Here is an 18,604-nt window from a genome sequence, read left to right as displayed (position 1 = left end):
GTCCACAGAAGGTGGAGAGTGTTTGTAGACAGGTCATATTCTGCATGGAGGCTGGTGACCAGTGTGCCTCAGATCTGTTCTGGGACCCTTTCTCCATGATTTTCATAAATGACCTGCATGAGGAAGTGGAGGGTTGGGTTAGTAAATTTGCTGATGCCACAAAGGTTGGGTGTGTTGTGGATAGTGTGAAGGGCTGTCGGATTACAGCGGGACATCAATAGGATGAAAAACTGGGCTAAGCAGATGGAGTTTAACTCAGATAAGTCTGAGGTGGTTCATTTTGGTAGGTCAAATATGATGACAGAATATAGTATTAATGGTAAGGCTCTTGGCAGTGTGGAGGATCAGAGGGATCTTGGGGCCTGAGTCGATAGGACACTCAAAGCTACTGCACATTAGGGTTACGAAGGCATATGGTGCATTGGCTTTCATGAACCAAGTATTAGGTTTAAGAGCAGAGAGAGAGGTAATGCTGGACTCACTTGGAGTACTGTGCTCAGTTCTGGTCACCTCACTACAGGAAGGATGCTGAAACTATAGAAAGGGTGCAGAGGAGATTTATGAGGATGTTGCCTGGTTTGGGGAGCGTGCCTTTTGAGAATAGGTTGAGTGAACTTGGCCTTTTCTCCTTGATGTGGCGTAGGATGAGAGGTGACCTGGTAGAGGTGTACAAGATGATGAGAGGCATTGATCATGTGGATAGTCAGATGCTTTTTCCCAGGGCTGAAATGGCTAGCACGAGAGGGCACAGTTTTAAGGTGCTGGGGAGTAGGGATAAGTTTTTTATGCCGAGAGTGGTGAGTTTGTGAAATGGGCTGCCGGCAATGGTGGTGGAGGCAGATACAATAGGGTCTTTTAAGAGACTCCTGGACAGGTACATGGAGCTTAGAAAAATACGTAGCGGGCTATGGGTAATCTTTGGTCATTTCTAAAGTGCATACATATTTGGCACAGCATTGTGGGCTGAAGGGCCTGTATTGTGCTATAGGTTTTCTGTTTCTAATATGAAATTAGTTTCTATGTTACATGTATCGTGCCAAACAAACAGATGTTTCACCATTACAAGCATATGCAGAGAAGCCTTGGCATATGTCAGCCAAATTTGGCTTTGTCCGTGTTGAAATAATGCATTTAAGATGCTGTTCTGCACAGTTCCATGGCAGGTTTAATTGTAAACAATGTATGATTGTAATTAAGCAGCTGGACTAATAATTAGAATTCAAAATCCATTGTTAAAAAGGTAAATCTGACTACAACATGGGTAACTTGGAAATTAAAATTGCATTATTTAATAAATATGGACTTGATATACTTCATGGGTACAGAGACAAACACGAAATTTCTTCACTCGTCTCCTTCAGGAAAGGAAACCTATTGTTCCTACATGGTCGGAACTTTCAGTGATACCAGGTACACACTAAAGAGATTAATATTTAATTCCCCTCAGTAGTATCTGAGCAAAACATGTAAACAATTTAGTAGTGAGCAATAAATGTCCCTGTCCTGTGCATGAAAGAAATAATATGGCTTCACAAGATATGCTAACGCTAAATGCAATCAAGATTAAAGAGATGAACCTTAAAGAGATGGAGTTATGATGGTTCCCTCAACTGATGTGGCAAAATAATTTCCAATCGGTTTCAAGTAAAATGGAAATATTCACGTTACCATCTATTATGTAGTACCTTCCTTGTATCAAGAATGAGCTATGCTGACTGGGAGGGATGGGGTGCAGGACTGAAAGCTCCAGATCAAATTACCCGTGTTTTTCAAATGGTAACTTTGCACAACAACCTCTATACACAGAGATCAGAATTCAAAATTCAAAGTAAATTTATTATTAACGTGTGTATATTTCACTATATACTATCCTATGATGTATTTCCTTGTAGGAATTCACAGAACAAATAAGTATAAAGAATCAATGAAAAACTACAGACTGACAAGTAACCAACGTACAGAATAATACATATTCATTGAAAAGTGAATTGACCACAATCTTCAATTGATTTTATCAATGACCTTCCTTCCAGAAATGCAGATATAAGTTGGTGATTCTACCATGTTCAGTTTCATTCATAACTCCTCACCTGCGACAAAACCTCAGCACCATTCATAAATTCTACTTGCATTAGAGAAGTGAATGTCACTGATCATTTCTAGTAAAAGTCAGTCAACTCCCTTACTTTCATTAAATTCCTCACCGTCAACATCTTGCAAACTTAACTGAGCTAGCCTAATGAATACGGCCACAAGAGGTGGTCAGAAGGTTGATATTCTGTGGAGAATGACTCGCCTAATGCCTTCCCAAAGCCTTTCCAGCATTAACAACACAGCTGAGGCATGTGATGCAAACTTGCCACTTCCCTGATGAAATTAATTACCGTAGTACCTTCTCTAATCACTTCCTCCATCTCTGGACCACTGAATGTTAGTTAATGTGTATCATCTGAAAAATGAACTGCCCCAACTTACCAGGTCTCCTTTGACAGTATCTCATAAAGCCACCACTGTCACTTAGAAGGACAATGGCAGAAGGTACAAGAGATCCACAACAGCTTCTGCTTCCTTTCTACATCTTTGCCTTGTCACATACTGTGCTGCTTTATAATTGTTTCTTCTCTGAAGCTTTGACCAAACCCTGGATGTTTTTTGGATACCAGTCACCACAAGAGCTGCAGTGGTTGAAAAAATGTAGCTAACATGGTTGGGAAAAGGAAGTGAATTGTTGACAAAGGAACACCTCTTCAAGTGTAATTAATAATAGGCAGAAATTGGACACAAGGAAAATGTTATTCCAAAACAATGTTCAAAGCAAATTTATTTTCAAAGTACCGGTATGTCTACCATATCCAACTGAGATTCATCTTCTTGCAGACTCCCACAAAACAAAGAAAAGTACTCGAATTCACAAGAAACACAGGAGAAAGACTAATAAGCATCTGTGTCTGAAAAAGAACAAATCATGCAAATAATTAGAAAATGTAAACAAATAATATGTAGAACATGAACAAATAATCAAAATCTACTGATGTTCAGCTTTCTCTATTGCGTATTTCATCAAAAACGTTCAGTGAATGCTTCTCACTCTCAACAACCAGAGGTGCTTAAGTCCCATACCACCAGCTTCAGAAAGAGTCCGTACCCTGGAACCGCCAGAGACTGTTGTTGAACAGTTTCTAACTAGTATCAGTCGTGTGCAATTGTGTGGCCGTTGGATACCAGAGCAAACAATTTTAAAATAGTGTTAGTTGCATTTGCTTGCATCATGGGCTGACAGTGAGTTTTGCTTTATTTTGACTATGCAGGGAGGCAGTGAATGCAATGCAGTCTGCACTGATTTTTTTATTTAGTCAATAAAATGAGCGTACTTGTCAGATGAATTCCTTTGTGATAACTATTAGCAACCGATAGTTTCATAGTACTGTAGTGTTATTTGTAGAGTTCTAATCTGTTCTGTATTTTATTTAAATACATCATTTTTAGTTAAATGGTAGCTTGGCTTTATTATACCTTAACTATTTTCATGGAACTTCAGCTAATTGGTGCAGACACTTAATTGGATGAAAGTGTATTGAGCCTGATGTGTCCCAATTAACCAGAATCCTGTGTTTATATTCCATGAAATAGGGTTGAAAATATAGGGTATGATTAGTTAGGTGTGAGTGCATTAAATGTTAGTGCTGAATACCTTTCCTAACCTAAAAAATTACTTTGGAAATGGTGCAATTGGAGCCCTTCAATTTTTTTCATCATTGTAGATGCTATTTTTCTTTGTTTCTCTTAACCATTTCTTAACATGCCTTTCTTTTCTGCTTCTATTCCTGAAATTGCCTGCAAGTGAACAAATCTCAAGAAGGTAACGAGACATAGGAGTAGAATTTGGCTTTTCAGCACATCAGGTTTGTTCTGTTATTCCATAACGGCTGATTTATTATCCCTCTCAGCTCCATTCTCCTACCTGCTCCACATAACCTTTGACACTTTTACTAATCAAGAAGCTATCATTTCTGCTTTAAACCCAATATATTGGATTTATCAGAAAGGATGTATTTGCAGTGAATGCTCAGTTCATTTATGTATTCAGTGGTGCAGAAGAGAAACTCTGAAAGCAGACTCTAACGTGCATATTTAAATTATGAAACCACTTGCAGCTATTCCACAAATCTGGTGAAGGTGAAGACTGGTTTTGCACTTCTGTCTGTGGCATATGCAGTCACTCCTTTCCCAACCTACTTTATTAAGGAGAACTCTCAACATGGATAAAATAGTCTCTCAAGACTTTTCAAAGGAAGCCTGATGCTCTGGGCATTCAGATAGTGAGAAGTTTCAGTCAGAAGTCACCCTTTCTCACTGTGGGACACATGATACCACGATAGATCATTTTAACCACTGCAGTTTACCATAAGTTTTATTTTGTGTATGCCCTATTCAGAATCAATTTTTTTTTAGGTATTTTATGGGAGATACAACCCATAATATACAGAAACAGTATATATATGAATCGATAAAGAATATTAATGGTTTAAATGTTTTCCAAATAAACTATAACGGAAATAGGCAGAATTAATGTGAATCTTGGAAAGAAAAATGCCGAAGTATTCTTTGAGGACATGTTTAGTAGAATAGATGAGCAGGAGCCAGCAAATATGGTGTATTTAGCTGCTTGGAAGATTTTGATATGGTCCCGTGCAGGAGGTTGTTAAAGCTGTAGATAATATGGAATTGGAGGGAACATGCTGAAATGTATTGATTATTAAACAGAAAGCAAAAGATGGGAATAAACAGAACCACTTCAGATTAGCAGTCTGTGACGAGCAGAATAAGGCAGAGATGTGGAATCTAGCCTTTCGCAATCTACCTGAGTAATTTGGCTTGAATGTTATGTCAAATTTCTAATTTTCCTATTAATACAAAATATAGTGGTATTGTGAGTACTGAGGTGGAGTAAAGTGAATTGAGGGAGATGTGGACAAGCTGAATGAATTGGATGAGGGTATGCAATATCATGTGGAAAATACATGAGGTCATTTACTTTAGTGCACAAACAGAAATACAGTATTGTGTAAATGGCAAGCAAGAGATTGGGTGGTATTAATGTTCAAAGGAAGCTAGATGTCCTTGTGTCCTTGTGCACACGTCACTGAAAGCCAGTGGATGTAATCGGAGAACAGGAAGGTAAATGGTATGTTAGTATTATGAGAGGGAGGACACCTCCTCATTATCATTCAGGACCCCAAACAGTCCTTCCAGGTGAGGCGACTCTTCACCAGTTGGTCTGTTGGGATCATATGCTGTGTCTGCTGCTCCTGGTGTGGCCTCCTGTATATTGGTGAGACCCAAGCACCTTTGCTCTGTCTGTCACAAAAAGCTGGATCTCCTAGTGGCTACCCATTTCAATTCTACTTTTTCCCATTCCAACATATCAGTCTATGGCCTCCTCCACTGCAGCGATGAAGCCACACTCTGGTTGGAGGAGCAACTCCTTATATTCTGTCTGGATAGCCTCCAACATGATTTCTTGAACTTCTGCTAATTGCCTTACACCCCGCTTCACCATTCTCTATTCCTGTTTTGCTCCCTCAATTTATCTCTTTACCTGCAATCACCTCCCTCTGCCGCTCCTCCCCTTCCCTCTCTTGCATGATCTTCTGTCGTCTCCTATCAGATTCCCTTTACTCTGAATCTTAATCTATTTCACCAATCAACTTCCCAGCTCTTCACTCCCCCTCTCCTGGTTTCATCTATCACTTTCCTCTCCTCCCTCCATCTTCATAGTCTGTTTCACTCCTACTCCTTTGCAATTGTGATAAAGGGTCTCAGCCCTAAATGCTGACTGTTTACTCTTTTCCATAGCTACTGCCTGACCTGCTGAGTTCCTTGTGTGTGTTGCTTTAAAATGTCTGTCTGTGTCATTAAGCATAATGGATGCCATACAGAAAAGAAAAATTCTTCACCTCACGTCTCAAGTACCCATTTACACTCATTAATCCTATTTTAAACCACCCACATTCCCTTCAGCTCCTAAGTTCCTCCATTTACCTATGCATTACGGTGGCCCATCAGCCTTTAGTCTCGTGGAATTTGGAAGGAAATCCATCTCCAGGAAGAAACCCACTTGGTCACAGTGCAGACTGCATGGACAGCAGAGGAAGTCAGTATTGAATCTCAACCCCTGAGTAAGAGGCAGCAAACCGGGCAACTGTGGCCATTTTTCTCCCTCAGAATCACTATTTATTTTTAGTTGCAGTAGAGAAATGGCTTAATTTCTCATTTGTATTTACCTTAGTGTATTAATTATTTTACTCACAATTTCTTATTTTACTTGGGCATTTACGTGCATATAAATTACATATTCTTGAACTTTCTTGCAGACCTCATCGGTATCATTCTGAACCACAGCCAAACTGCAGAAGAGCTCCTAAAACGCAGGAAGGTTCTGCGTGAGGATATATTGAAGTACCTAAATAAACAAGGTTTCGGGCTTTCTTCATTGTTGGACAAACAGCAACTTATTGATTACGCTTTGGCCTATTGGAGTATAACAGAAATGAATGGAGAGCCATCAACAGCTGAAACCAATCTGCAATTCCTGCACCTAATATCAATGGAAGGACAAGAGGAGCAACTGCGAAGGCGAGGACAAATACTGAATCCACCACGGGGTGCAACAGCCACGGAGTTGGTAATTTCACAGGTAATTTATGTGCATCAGAAGATATTTAGCTGCATGTGGAGATTTTAATGTTCTTGCCTCCAAACTATTAGAATTTCTTGATGATTTTTCAGTGTTCGTCGACTTGAAAGATATTTTTCCATTAGCTGAAAACCATAATACTCAAAATGCTATCCAGAAAAATAACTCAGACAAAATCGTTGCAATAGTTGTACTTCACAAGAAAGTGTTCTCTTAAGAACCCCTTAATATATGAAATGGAGGTTGTTATCAGATTAATTTTTGGGAATGTAAAGAAAGAGTTGTGAAATGGGATGAAAATCGAGTTGATGTAACAGAATGATGGATAAAATTAGTGTGGCAAAATGATTTTTACCATATTTAATGTCTTTATATTCTTTCCTCACTTGGCTCAGAACTGATTTGCACTTAGATTTGTAATGTTGATGGGTATCTGGAACTGTGATGTAAAGCATAATATAAATGCTGCTAACTCATCATTGGGGTATTGTTTCTATGTAAACTTAAAAGGAAAGAATTTTATACAGTGTGTTTAGCATCTGGAATACACTGTCAGGGGTAGTAGATAGAGGTTTAATTCCAGAGATCTATAAAGAGCCGGTTAAGTATCTAAAAGGAATGAATTTAATGGGCCATAGAGAAAAGACTGGATAGTATTACTTACTGGGGACTAGGTGAATTGCTCTTAAGTGGAGCCTGAATGGCATTATTCTGTCATTTGGTAAAATCTTATTGCTATGTTGAATTCAATTAGAAGAAAACACCAAATGTAGTAATACAAATGCAGTGAAGTACGAAATCAAGCTTTGAAGTATCAATATACATTTATTACCACAGTACAGTATGTATGCTGTGTACAACTGAGGTTTGTTCTTCCACGGGCTGCCACAGAAAAAGCGATCATGCAACCTATTTAAAGAATTATCAAACACCCAACCTATGATTTTTTTTTTAAAAAAACAAGTCATTTCACAAAAGCAAGCTTTAAACATACAGAATATTAAACATCAAAGTGTGGAATGCACCTTAACTACATAATACATACAAATGCGAGGGGAACTCAGCAGGCCAGGAACTATACATGGAAAGAAATGAACAGTTGATGTTTTGGGCCTAGACCCTTCATAAGGACCATTGAGAGCAGTGTATGGATAATGAACAGATGAAGAGTGTGGAGGAGGGGCGAGTTATGGAGGCCAATTAGGTCACTAGAAGAGAGAAAAGAAAAAAAGATTGAGGGGAGTGATTAATGGAAGCTTGAGAATTTGCGATTCATGCTGCCAGATTGGAGGCTGTCCCAGCAGCATGCAAGGTACTGTTTCTCTAATTTGCTCTCACCTGACAGAGGAGGTTGTGCTCAGAAATGTCAGTGTGGAAATGGAACTAAAATGGCTGACCATCGTGAGATCCTGCCTGTCAGGCAGGTGGGGCAAAAGTGCTGGTGAAGCTGTTCCCCCCCCCTCCCCCCCCCCCCCCCCCCCCCCCCCAACCTGCGTCCATCCTCATTGATGTAGAAGAAACGGCAATGGGAGCATCAGATGCAATATGTAACACCAAAGTTGATGTTTAATATAAATTTATTATCAAAGTTCATATATGTCACCATATACTACCCTGAGATACATTTTCTTGTATTTGTAATAAATTTAAAAAAAGAGGACAATAGAATTGGGGAAAAGCTACATACATCCGACAAACAGCAAGTGTGCAAAAAACAGTTGCAGGTAAAAAATATATTAATAAATATTGAGAACCTGTGACAGACTGGGCTGTATCCATTACTTTTTGTACGCTTTCTGTTCAAGGGCATTGGTGTTGAAGGAAGTAGAGGCGCTGCCTTGTTCGTAATGGAAAGATCCTCTGAAATGATAATGCTGTGTACTTTGAAGTTGCTGACTGTCTTCACCTCTGATCCCATGATGAGGACTGGCTCATGGATCTCCGGATTCCTCATATTATAATAATCAGCATTTTCAATCTCCCTCCCATATGCCGATCCACAGGATTCACCTGTGAAAGACAGCCTCACCTGCATGGGCTATTTAGAGTCCTGGATGATAGGGAGAAGGTATAGGGACAGATGTAATGCTTGTCCCCAGACCCCTTGCGTGTATTTGAGTGCTGGGAAATGGATGAAAATAGGGAAAACAAAGATGAGACCGTGCTGAGGACGGGATATTGTGCCTCACAGGGAGAAGCAGGTGGGACAGGGGACGGCAGGGGATGGGGATGATGGGGATACAACAGGGTCATGCATGGGGTCAGAAGAGGACAGTGAATTGGAGGAATCGGGAGGTGAGGCGGTGGAAAGAGGGGGGACTTGGAGAAGTGAGGGGAGGACGAGTGTTAGCAGAAGCGTGTGAGGCAAGGAGCTGATGAGGAGAGGTGGTGGTACCTGAGCAGGAGTTCTCACCTGGGGTCTTAGCTGAGACGGGAGTGGGATCAGGAGATGTTAGGATCCTTGCCCAGGAGATTATCTTAAACCTTGCTTTGCTAGTTTTAATCTGTTCTGATATATTTGTGTTCCCTATTCACAACAATGGAACAACAATGGCAGATATTTCTGGGAATAATACAGAAGGTGCAAGATCAGTTCATTACAAAGGGGAAGGAAGATTCTAAGGAGAGTAAGGGGTGACCGTGGCTGACGAGATGTCAAGGACAGTATAAAAATAAGATAACATAACAAAGATGAGCAGGAAGCCGGAGGATTGGGAAACTTTTAAAAAGTAACAGAAGATCACTAAAAAAACGCAATACGGGGAGAAAAGGTGAGGTTCAAAGGTATGCTAGCGAAGAATATATAGTAAAAGCTTCTTTAGGTATTGTGAAGAGGAAAAAATTAGTTCAGACCAAAGTTGGGCCCTTGAAGACAAACAGTTGAATTTATGGGGAACAAGGAAATGGCAGATGAGTTGAACAGGTACTTTGGATCTGTCTTCACTAAGGAAGACACAAACATTCGCATTAGGCAGAAAATGGTGTTGGGTAGACTGATAGGACTGAAGGCTGATAAATCTCCAGGGCCTGATGGTCTGCATCCCAGGGTACTTAAGGAGGTGGTTCTAGAAATCATGGACTCATTGGTAATCATTTCCCAGTGTTCTATAGATTCAGGATCAGTTCCTGTGGATTGGAGGGTAGCTAATATTATCCCACTTTTTAAGAAGGGAGGGAGAGAGAAAACAGGGAATTATAGAGCAGTTAGCCTGACATCAGTGGTAGGGAAGATGCTGGAGTCAATTATAAAAGATGAAATAACAGCACATTTGGATAGCAGCAACAGGATCAGTCCAAGTCAGCATGGATTTACGAAGGGGAAATCATGCTTGACTAATCTTCTGGAATTTATTGAGTATGTAACTATGAAAATGGACAAGGAAAATCCACTGGATGTAGTGTACCTGGACTTTCAGAAAGCCTTAAGGTCCCACATAGGAGATTAGTGGGCAAAATTAGAGCATATGCATTGGGGGTAGGGTACTAACATGGATAGAAAATCGGTTGGCAGACAGAAAACAAAGGGTAGTGATTAACGGGTCCCTTTTAGAATGGCAGGCAGTGACTAGTGGGGTACTGCAAGACTTGGTACTGGGACCGCAGCTATTTACAATATACATTAATGACTTGGATGAAGGGATTAAAAGTAACATTAGCATATTTTCAGATGAGACAAAGCTGGGTGGCAGTGTGAAATGTGAGGAGGATGTTTTGAGAATGCAGGGTGACTTGGACAGGTTGGGTGTGTGGGCAGATGCATAGCAGATGCAGTTTAATGTGGATAAATGTGAGGTTATCCACTTTGGTGGCAAGAACAGGAAGCCAGATTGCTATCTGAATGGTGTCCAGTTAGGAAAAGGGGAAGTACAATGAGATCTAGGTGTCCTTGTTCAACAGTCACTGAAAGTAAGCATGCAGGTACAGCAGGCAGTGAAGAAAGCTAATGGCATGTTGGCCTTCATAACAAGGGGAGTTGAGTACAGCAGCAAAGAGGTCCTTCTGCAGTTGTACAGGGTACTGATGAGACCACACCTGGAGTAATATGTGCAGTTTTGGTCTCCAAATTTGAGGAAGGACATTCTTGCTATTGAGGGAGTGCAGCGTAGGTTCACAAGGTTAATTCCCAGAATGACGGGACTGTCATATGTTGAAAGATTGGAGTAACTGGGATTGTATACACTGGAATTTAGAAGGATGAGAGGGGATCTGATTGAAACATATGATTATTAAGGGATTGGACACGCTAGAGGCAGGAAACATGTTCGTGATGTTGGGGGAGTCCAGAACCAGAGGCCACGGTTTAAGAATAAGGGGTAGGCTATTTTGAATGGAGTTGAGGAAAAACATTTTCACCCAGAGAGTTGTGGATCTGTGGAATGTTCTGCCTCAGAAGGCAGTGGAGGCCAATTCTCTGGATGCTTTCAAGAAAGAGTTAGAGCTCTTAAAGATAGCAGAGTCGAGGGATATGAGGAGAAGGCAGGAACGGGGTACTGATTGTGATCATGGCTGATCATCCAGTGAATGGTGGTGCTGGCTCAAAGGGCCAAATGGCCTACTCCTGCACCTATTGTCTATTCTCTTTCAGATCCAAAAAGAGAGCACATATGACTGCAATTTTACTAGAATGGGGTGAGAAATTATAGTTTGCTTGTTTTGCACTGATGATCTGTTACTGTTTATCTTCCAGAGTCATAAAACCAAAGGCCAGAATCACCATTTTGCCTGTAATTTTAATAGGTGCATAGCAAATCAGTGTGAGTAGGAAAGGTGTGTGCTGACAAATTAATTTCTCTCTGTAAATTGCCTGTGTTTAGTGATTGCTGCAAACAGATGGAGATAAATGACAATACGGGGAGAATACAAAAGTGATACTTGTAGGATCCGTGTACATGGGTGGTTGAAGTTTGTTATGGATCCTGTGGGCTGAAGAGCTGTCTCCATGCTGTAACTATCAATGACTGATTCTAGAAGCCTCAATTTCTACAATAATCTTCTGCCTGTTTGAAGCCTGTCAGCGAGGAAGGAGCTATGACTTCTGTAGCTTTACATCTCAAAGCGTTTCCTGGTTACATTAGCCGATTTATATCAGTTTTGATTTTCCCTTATTCCTTTTGATTGTTTCACTTCAATGTAATTTCCCGAATACATTGACTGATGTGTTGATGCTTTCGAAGCCAATCTGAGGTCACCGCAAGATTACTGCGTATCTTCTAACCGAGTTGACTCTAAATTCTTGCTGACCTTCGATTTTATTTAGGAGAGAGAAAAATCATGTCGTCTTTTCTACAGACCCAAAGAAGAGGATGTTCGGAAATCCTAAAATCATTAAGCTGCGGTAATTTGCTTGGACTGAAGGACATTGTAGTCCGTGGAGGGTTGACTACAGAAGGTAAGTACAATCAGTCTGATTTCTATCTTAAAAAATAGATTTACTGCTCCTTTAATTCCTAACTTTCCTGAAATGCCTGCGAAAAATGCTATGGACCTATTTCTTTCCATTAATCCACTAGGTAAAGGTTTAATTTCAATTATCCGAGATAAACTAGCAGCCTTACGACGGGCCTCTGTGGATAAAATTAAAATGGCCTGGGAGCAGGATTTAAATATCTCCTTATCCGAGGAGAGCTGGGACTCAGTTCTCAAATCGGTTAACTCAACCTCCCTTTGTGCTCGCCATTGCCTCTTACAGTTTAAGATTGTTCATAGAGCCCATATGTCTAAATCTAAACTATCTCAATTCTACCCTGGCATTAGTCTGCTCTGTGATAAATGCAAGAGGGGCGTGGCCTCTCTCATCCATATGTACTGGTTCTGTCCTAGCTTGGAGAAATTCTGGAAAGATGTCTTCACTACATTATCGGGTATTCTGAATCAGCACCTAGAACCTAACCCCTTAATTGCTCTGCTCAGTTTTTGGGGCGAGACAGATTTATGTCTGGGTCCGACCAAATGCCGAATACTATCCTTTGCCTCTCTCCTGGCTAGACGCTTGATCCTCCTTAGATGGAGAGATGTTGCCCCGCCCACTCATGCACAATGGCTTAACGACATTATGGCCTGCTTGGACCTCGAAAAAATTCATTATTCAGTTCTTAATTCGGATCTAAAGTTCCATAAGGTCTGGGGACCTTTTATCGAGTACTTTCATAGCCTTCCTCTTGACTAGGGTTTTTTCTTTTTTCTTCTTCTTTTCGGTCCCTTGCTTTCAGCTCCCTTTTTTTCTGGTAGCAGGCATTATTATCCTCTGTTGCTAAGTGTATTCACAGTCTGGGAGTTTGACTGTCCGGACTTGTACTCTTTATACTGTGTGGTGGTTGGTCTGGAGTTGTTGTTGTTTTTTTCTTGTGTTGTGGGGCTTGGGGAGGACACTAAGCTCACTTGTCTTTTAATTAGGTGCTTTTTTGTTAAATTCTCTTCCTTTGTAGCATATTGTTATTGTATGCTTAATCTTGCACTGTATTAATGCTCCTCATTGGGATTTGGGGTTTTTAATTTTGTAAAATGTTTTGAAAAACTAATAAATTAAAAAAAAAAAAATAGATTATAATTGTTTTAGACTATTTTGGCAACTGAAATCTACCTTGTGTTTAAAGTTAACACAAGGAAATCTGCAGATGCTGGAAATTCAAGCAACACGCACAAAATGCTGGTGGAACGCAGCAGGCCGGGCAGCATCTATAGGAAGAAGTACAGTCGACGTTTTGGGCTGAGACCATTCGTCAGGACTAACTGAAAGGAAAGATAGTAAGAGATTTGAAAGTAGGAGGGAGAGGGGGAAATGCGAAATGATAGGAGAAGACCGGAGGGGGTGGTGTGAAGCTGAGAGCTGAAAAGGTGATTGGCAAAAGTGATACAGAGCTGGAGAAGGGAAAGAATCATGGGACTGGAGGTCTCGGGAGATAGAAAGGGGGAGGGGAGCACCAGAGGTAGATGGAGAACAGGCAGTGATGGGCAGAGAGAAAAAAGAGGGGGGAAAAATACTATATCAGGGATGGGGTATGAAGGGGAGGAGGGGCGTTAATAGTCAAGGTGAAGCCACTCTCTGGTTGGAGGAACAACACCTTGTATACAGGCTGGGTAGTCTCCAACCTGATGGCATGAACATTGACTTCTCTAAGTTCTGTTAATGCCCCTCCTCCCCTTCTTACCCCATCCCTGATATATTTAGTTTTGTCCCCTCTTTTTTCACTCTGCCCATCACTCTGCCTGTTCTCCATCTCCCTCTGCTGCTCCCCTCCCCCTTTCTTTCTCCCTAGGCCTCCTGCCCTATGATCCTTTGCCTTCTCTAGTTCTGTATCCCTTTTCCCAATCACCTTTCCGGCTCTCATCTTCACCCCACCCCCTCCGGTCTTCTATCATTTTGCATTTTCCCCCTCTCCTCACTACTTTCAAATCTCTTACTATCTTTCCTTTCAGTTAGTCCTGACGAAGGGTTTCGGCCTGAAATGTCGACAGCACTTCTCCCTATAGATGCTGCCTGGCCTGCTGTGTTCCACCAGCATTTTGTGTGTGTTGCTTGTGTGTAAAGTTGCACGTTTACACTCGAAGTTTTAAACATATTTAAAGAAATAATTAGATTTTTTTTATCTTGCCACATTTGAACAGTTAAAAGAACAGATATTTCTTAGTTACATTTATTGGCTTTCTATTAAATATATAGTTTAAAAAATGGAAAATGTTCTTCTAAAATAGAAAATTTGGATGTTGCAAAATTTCTTCCAGATTTATTTAATTTTGAAGTAATCAACTTTGAGGGATCATAAACATGAGGGCTTCTTTCATATGCCATTGTTTCTAGTACACGGATCACAAATAGATTATAACAGTACAGAATCAAACAACAAGCTTTCTAAGCCTTTTGGTGTTGGACTGTTCTGCTTCAAATAACATTTCGAAAGGTAATTCAAGATACTGAGATCTTGGTACGAAAATGTTTGATTGGTGTACCAAGACCTGGCCGAAATTTAATTCCCCAGAAATGTCTGCTGTAAATGTCTATCATTTGACCATTATATTGAGGTTGCCTTGAATATTTTCTGTCCTCTGGACTTGTCTGCTAATCATTTTTTGGACCTTCAGCTGATGAAAAATAATTTTACTTTGTGTACTTTGAATGCTTTCATTTAAAATTATGCTGCTGTGTTGTATGGTTTTCTCCATCTCAATAGCCTTTCTCAAACTCATGACATTCCTATACAAGGCAACCTGCCCTAACTTATCCAGTAGCATATGCAGTGAATAATTAACATATAATTGTATTCCGGCAAGATAGCACCAATGTTCAACGGCAACATCTTGCAGACAGTTTACAAAACTCTGGATACTCGTCTTCTAAATATACTTCTGAACTGTGATTGTTAAAAAGGGAAGTTACAGGCTGCAAACAATGTATTTTTGGGACAACTGAATGATCTTGCACTTCTGTGATTTCCTGGGGGATTCGGCATGGAATACAGCTGTGGCTGTAGCTGGGGATGGCTGTGTTTATTCCTAATAGCACAACATAGCACAAACCCGTGGTTGGCTCCATTGCTCCACTCTGAGTAAAGCGTTGAGCCAGATTAAATTTAATGAGAATGGAAAACAAATGGGTGTTCAGTGCCACCTGCCTGTGCTTGACTGGTATCCTACTCAGTGTTGCTGGCGGAAGGTGCTGCAGTCTTGGTTCCCAGGCTGGAAGGTCCAATTGCCTTGGCAGCTCATGGCGATGGACCCACTTCTGGCTGCAATTTCATGTTTAGTGTCTTTACTGTTAAATGCTTTATTTGTGTGGTTGAGACCTGCAGCCATTGACACACAGTAGTGAATTTACTGACGCTGTGGCTGCAGCCATTGGCACCTGGACAGGCTTCACTTAACCCAGAGGCACATGGCTGTGAATGCATTTTTGGGGACTCTATAGCTTGATGTTTAATGTTCTGTTTATAGTTTTCTCTTTTTGTTGCTGTGATTTTTTTTTTTGCAGGTTTGATTGTTTTGTGTGGGTTTTTTTCTTTAACTGGGTTCTTTGGTATTTCTTTGTTTTATGACCGCCTGCCAGAAGACACATCTCAACTTTGATAATAAATATACTTTGAACTATAAGGTTCAGTTTCAGAGTACATGTCCACTAGTTAATGTGTGCTAGCTATATACTTTAATCTTGAACGTAAAATGAGCCTTGGTGTATATCAACCAAATTTAGCTTTGTCGATCATATTGAAATAATGCATTTAAAACACTGTTCTGCACAGTTCCATGACAGGCTTTAATTGTAAATACCCTATAATTATAATTATGCAGCTGGACTTATAATTATGCAGCTGGACTAATAATTAGAATTCCAAATCAATTATTAAAAAGATGAGTCTGACTACCACATAGGTAACTGGGAAATTAAAATTTAGTTATCTATTAAACATGGAATTAAAATACTTGAAACAGAGACAAACACAAAAAATTTCTTCACTAGGTTCTGTTCCCTGAAGGAGACTATTGTTCCTACATGGTCGCAACTTTCAATGATACCACATACATGAAAGTGATAAATATTTAATTGCCCTCAGAAGTAATTTCCAGCCAGATTCAAGTAAAACAGTTTTCACACCACCATCCAATATAGAGTACCTTCCTAATCTCAAGTGTTAGTTATGCTGAGTGGGAGGGATGGGATGCAGGACTCAAAGCACTAGATCAAATTACCCATATTTTTCAAATGGTAACTTTCCACTACAACCATTATTCAAAGTTGAGTTCAAAGTTCAAAATTCAATAAATTTATTCTCATATGTCACCATATACTACACTAAGATTCATTTCCTTGCAGGAATTCACAGTAGCATAAAGAATCAATGAAAAACTATACACAAAGACCGACAAGTAACCAACATACAGAATAATACATATTCATTGAAAAGTAAATTGACCACAATCTTCAATTGATTGTATCAATGACCTTCCTTCCAGAAATGCAGATATATGGTGATAGTTCTGCCATGTTCAGTTTCATTCATAACTCCTCACCTGCGACAAATGAATACGGCCACAATAGGTGGTCAGAAGGTTGATATTCTGTGGAGAATGACTCGCTTAATACCTTCCCAAAGCCTTTCCAGCATTAACACAACACAGGTGAGGCATGTGATGCAAACTTGCCACTTCCCTGATGAAATTAATTAGTACCTTCACCAATCACTTCCTCCATCTCTGGACCACTGAATGTTAGTTAATGTGTATCATCTGAAAAATGAACTGCCCCAACTTACCAGATCTCCTTTGATAGTATCTCATAAAGCCACCACTGTCACTTAGAAGGACAATGGCAGAAGGTACAAGACATCCACAACAGCTTCTGCTTCCTTTCTACATCTTTGCCTTGTCACATACTGTGCTGCTTTATAATTGTGTTTCTTCTCTGAAGCTTTGAGCAAATCCTGGAGGTTTTTGGGATATACTGCACCATAAGAACTGCAGTGGTTGAAAAATGTAGCTAACTTGGTTGAAAACAACAGCTAATGGTGAAAAAGGAAGTAAATTGTTGACAAAGGTAGTAAATCCATGCTGCTTCAAATGTAATTAATAATGGACAGAAACTGTGAAGGACACAAGAAAAATGTTATTCCAAAACAACGTTCAAAGCAAATTTATTTTCAAAGTATGTCTACCATATCCAACTCTGAGATTCATCTTCTTGCAGACTCCCACAAAACAAAGAAACATACTCGAATTCACAAGAAACACACAACAAAGACCAATAAGCATCTGTGTCTGAAAAAGAACAAATCATGCAAATAATTAGAAAATGTAAACAAATAATATATAGAACATGAACAAATAAATTACCCAAAATCTACTGATGCTCAGTTTTCTCTATTGCGTATTTCATCAAAAACGTTCAGTGAATGCTTCTCACTCTCAACAACCAGAGGTGCTTAAGTCCCATACCACCAGCTTCAGAAAGAGTTAGTACCCTGGAACCGACAGAGACTGTTGTCGAACAGTTTCTAACTAGTATCAGTCGTGTGCAATTGTGTGGCCGTTAGACACCAGAGCAAACAATTTTAAAATAGTGCTAATTGGGTTTGTTTGCATTATGGGCTGACAGTCGGTGAATCATGAAGTAGCGGGTTTTGATATTTTGAAAAATATCGACTGTGCATGAAGGCAATGCAGTTTGCCCTGATTTTGTTTATTTACAGTCAATAAAAGGAACACAGCAGTGTACTTGCTGGATGAGCTCCTTTGTGACGACTGTTTGGAACTAATACAGTTTTATAGTACTGTAGTGGTATTTGTAGTGTTCTAATCTGTTCCATATTTCACTTCAATATGTGATTTGTTTCTCAGTTAAATGGTAGTTCGATTTTATTATGCCTTTTTAACTATTTTCATGAAACTTCAACTAATTGGGGCAGCCACTTAATTGGATCAAAGTGATATGTCCCAGTTAACCAGAATCGTCTGTTTATATTCCATGAAATGAAAAAGTGCAGGTTCAGGTTTGGCCAGAAAATAGTAGGGTATGATTAGGTAGGTGCAAGTGCATTAAATGTTAGTTAGTTCCTCTAACCCTTAATCTGCTTTTTTTCCCCCTGGTTCTTTTCCTGAAAATACCTGCAAGTAAATGAATCTCAATAAGGTAGCATAAGGCATAGGAGCAGAATTTGGCTATTCAGCCCATCAAGTTTGTTCTGTTATTCCATAATGGCTGATTTATTATCCCTCTCAACTCCATCTCCTATCTCCTCCTCATAACCTTTGATACCATTACTAATCAAGAAACTACCAACCTCCGCATTATCACTCCAGTGTTTTGGGCTTAATGCACAGTAATAGATAAATAGATAGATAGATACTTTATTCAACCCCATGGGGAAATTCAACTTTTTTCCAATGTCCCATACACTTGTTGTAGCAAAACTAATTACA

At 39.9% G+C, this 18,604-nt stretch overlaps 1 protein-coding gene across 1 annotated transcript in view; it reads left to right on the top strand.

Annotated features, from left to right (window-relative positions):
- LOC140727581 (uncharacterized) overlaps window positions 1-18,604 on the top strand; it is a 167,282-nt gene that overhangs the window by 77,499 nt on the left and 71,179 nt on the right. The window contains exons 5-6 of the mRNA XM_073045104.1: window positions 6,375-6,697; window positions 11,987-12,086. Coding sequence (XP_072901205.1) covers window positions 6,375-6,697; window positions 11,987-12,086 — 423 coding nt within the window. The remainder of the gene's footprint in view (window positions 1-6,374; window positions 6,698-11,986; window positions 12,087-18,604) is intronic.

The sequence above is a fragment of the Hemitrygon akajei genome, chromosome 5, assembly GCF_048418815.1.
Source record: "Hemitrygon akajei chromosome 5, sHemAka1.3, whole genome shotgun sequence".
NCBI classification, from domain to species: domain Eukaryota; kingdom Metazoa; phylum Chordata; class Chondrichthyes; order Myliobatiformes; family Dasyatidae; genus Hemitrygon; species Hemitrygon akajei.
The sequence above is the reverse complement of the archived record's forward strand: the minus strand, read 5'-3'. Positions and strand labels throughout refer to the sequence as shown.